Genomic DNA, 2,926 nt, shown 5'->3' with positions numbered 1-2,926 from the left:
AACTGAGGTCTTACAGGTGTCCAACGACATTTGGGTAAGTAATTATTGACAGAATTTTCATTTTGGGGTGAACTAACCCATTAATAGACTAAAGACTTTCAAAGAAATGTCAAAAACACTAAAGCACATGGTTTACTAAAAATGATATGGGCCTATTTTATAAATGTAGGCTTTTGAATTTTTTTTTTTTTTTTTTTTACATGAACTGTAGTCGTAAGGATTAGAACAGAAGAAATGCATAAAAGCAATGTAATCTATTATTGTGATAAATTCTTCCTAATACAACAATAACATTGAATGTGTTTATAAAATTCGTTAAGAAAATGAATGCCGCTTTTACTTTTTCACATGAGTTTGTCAGCATGCAGAGTATATTACGAGTAAAGAAGCCATCAGATTCAGTGAACTGGAAGTCAGGACACTTGAAGATGATTCTTTATATGATTCAAGGTCCCTGCAGTTGGATCTGCTGTGAATGTCTGAGTGAACTACGGTGATTTCTTTATAATGATCATTGCTATTTTTAATAGTCTTGATATTTGTAACTGTGAAAACTTCAGTGGGTGATATTAGCAGATCTATTTCCTCTGAAATACACACTTCATCAAGGTTGATCACAGAACATGAAGTGATATTGAAAACAGTTCCAATAGTGTCACCAATAGTTGAATCTTCAGTTGCAGAACTATAATCCAGTTTTGCTGGAAAAAAACTTTCAAAACGTACTTTGTCCCCAATTGCGGCGTTATATTTCTCCTCTGTGCCAGAGTACACTATAGTACATTTGCTTTTCAAGAGTTGCATGGCATCTGTCAGCAGGAAGTAAAGAGATTTGAAAGGAAAAGCATCTCGGTTAGATGCACTGCCCGTGCTTTTGGTGTGAACCCATCTTTTAAATTTGCTACGAAATTTAGAATTAGCATTAACATAGCTCATCAGTGCAGTAATGTGCTCCGGTGTACCCCCCGGAATGACCTTTTTACATGGTGTGTTGCTTTGCCACATATTCTTAAAATCTTCATTGTGGTTAAGCTCTGTCTGCAGCAAACCTCCAGCTTTTGTGACAATTTCCAGCATCTCTTTCCGACAATTGTAGAACGAGTAATCTCTAGCATCAGGAAACATGCTCATGGGTATCAGCTCTTCAGCTACAGGCACCATAGCCTGAAAGCACAATACATTTTGGAGAGAAAAAAAATCTAAGAATTCTATTCTGTACAAAGTTTGATGGGTTAAACAGTTTAAATTAGTTATGATATATTTTCAATGGAGAGCTTACAGTTTGCAAGAGCACCAGGAGAACTGCAGGAAACCTCAAACTTCCCATTGTATAATTTTGCATACATGCACAAGTCTGGGAAAAGACAATTTCATGAAAAACAAACTAAAAATAAAGTTGGTAAATATATGATTGAGAACTACTATATATAAAATAAAATCCTTTTCAGTACAGACAGAAAAAAAGCACAAACCTATAAAATACGAAGCTAAAAATAAGCAGCACAATTTGTGATAGCCCCCCCAAAAATAGTTGGAAATGAAAAAAAAGAGAAAATGAAAAAGGCAGCACTTACCGTCTTAAGATGCCTGGTATTTTTAAGGTTGGTTAAACATGAGAAAGCTACAGATCAGATTGACTAGGTGTCTTCAATTTGGCAAACATACAGGAAAGCTGTACTCTGCCCTTTCCTTCCTGCTATTTAAATTTCATGTGCTTCAGTGATCAGCAAAGCCAGACAGCATAACAATGTAAGAAGAATCACAGAAGAGTAGAACATTCACTCTTAGAACATTAGAAAAGAAGAGTAGGACATTTAAAAAAAAAAAAAGTAAACATATCATAAATAGGATTGATTGAGTGGTGCTGGTTATAGGTGTAATGTGGTAGATTAATAATTGTCAGCCATGTGCAGAGATTTTTATATAATTAAATTTTTTTTATATAATTATAATTTTCTTCATTTTGGACATATTGGAGTCAAAACCTGTGTGTGTGTGTGTGTGTGTGTGTGTGTGTGTGTGTGTGTGTGTGTGTGTGTGTGTGGAGGGGGGGGGGGGTTGTGAAGTCTGTAGTAGGGCAGCGTGGGGCACAACCTAACACGGGGTTAGTTGTGACACACATGGTTTAAAACTTTCCACATATGACAGGACAGTGAAACTTGGTGCATTAATTTACTAGTTGCTACATTTTAGAGAAAAAAATTGCACTAAAATTAAAAAAAAATCTTTGGAAGATATTACTGAACATTTATTTAACCATAGCAAAAGTACATTTCTTACTCAAGTTTATTTTTCATCTCTGTTTTTTGTGTCAATTTAAAATAAGACAAATCTGATATTATTTTAATTTTATATCTGTTATTTAACAGTTGAGTTGAGATCGAGACACGGTCGGGTTGCATAGGGGTGCGTTGTAACACTGTGTTAAAATGAACCCCTATTAAAACTATGCTATTATATTCTATACTTTCATTTTAATTTTTATTGAGAAACCATGAGAAAAGGGGGAATAATAACTGTGAGTCAATGTTCAGAAATTATTCATTATTATTTTATTTTTAACTATGCTGTATAGCTCTATTTAGCAATGTGTTTGTTGTCAAAATGAGTATATTTTTAATTATTAAAAAAGTGACGTTATTTTATTTTAAAAAGTTAATAATTGCATTTTACTGACAAAATATTTAAATTCGTTTTGGATATTTTTTTGAGTATATCAGTGTGGTGTGACAGGCAGCAGGGCGAGGGACCGCGAGAGCGGGCCGGTGATTTATGTTGACGAGTGCCAGCTGCGTGGCACACCGGTCTTGTCTCGCGGCCATGTGACGGGAGCATAAAAGGAGGAGCAAGGACAGCGGAAGACGAGAGAGGACCAGGCCTGGATTTTATGTTATGTTTTGTTTTACGTGTGTTTGTGTTAGTGGGC

The 2,926-nt window shown here is 35.1% G+C and overlaps 1 protein-coding gene across 1 annotated transcript; it reads right to left on the bottom strand.

Annotated features, from left to right (window-relative positions):
- si:ch211-145b13.6 (ecto-ADP-ribosyltransferase 5) lies at nucleotides 1-1,657 on the bottom strand. Its single transcript, XM_067442739.1, has 3 exons — nucleotides 1,575-1,657; nucleotides 1,280-1,354; nucleotides 1-1,164 (listed from the first exon to the last, which is right to left on the bottom strand). Exons 2-3 carry the CDS (start codon nucleotides 1,340-1,342, stop codon nucleotides 358-360), a joined length of 870 nt encoding a protein of 289 aa, XP_067298840.1. The 5' UTR covers nucleotides 1,343-1,354; nucleotides 1,575-1,657; the 3' UTR covers nucleotides 1-357.
- Nucleotides 1,658-2,926: the final 1,269 nt, after the last annotated feature.

This window comes from Pseudorasbora parva, chromosome 4 (genome assembly GCF_024679245.1).
Source record: "Pseudorasbora parva isolate DD20220531a chromosome 4, ASM2467924v1, whole genome shotgun sequence".
Lineage (NCBI taxonomy): Eukaryota > Metazoa > Chordata > Actinopteri > Cypriniformes > Gobionidae > Pseudorasbora > Pseudorasbora parva.
Note: the sequence above shows the minus strand (reverse complement) of the source record. Positions and strands in the feature narration are given on the sequence as shown.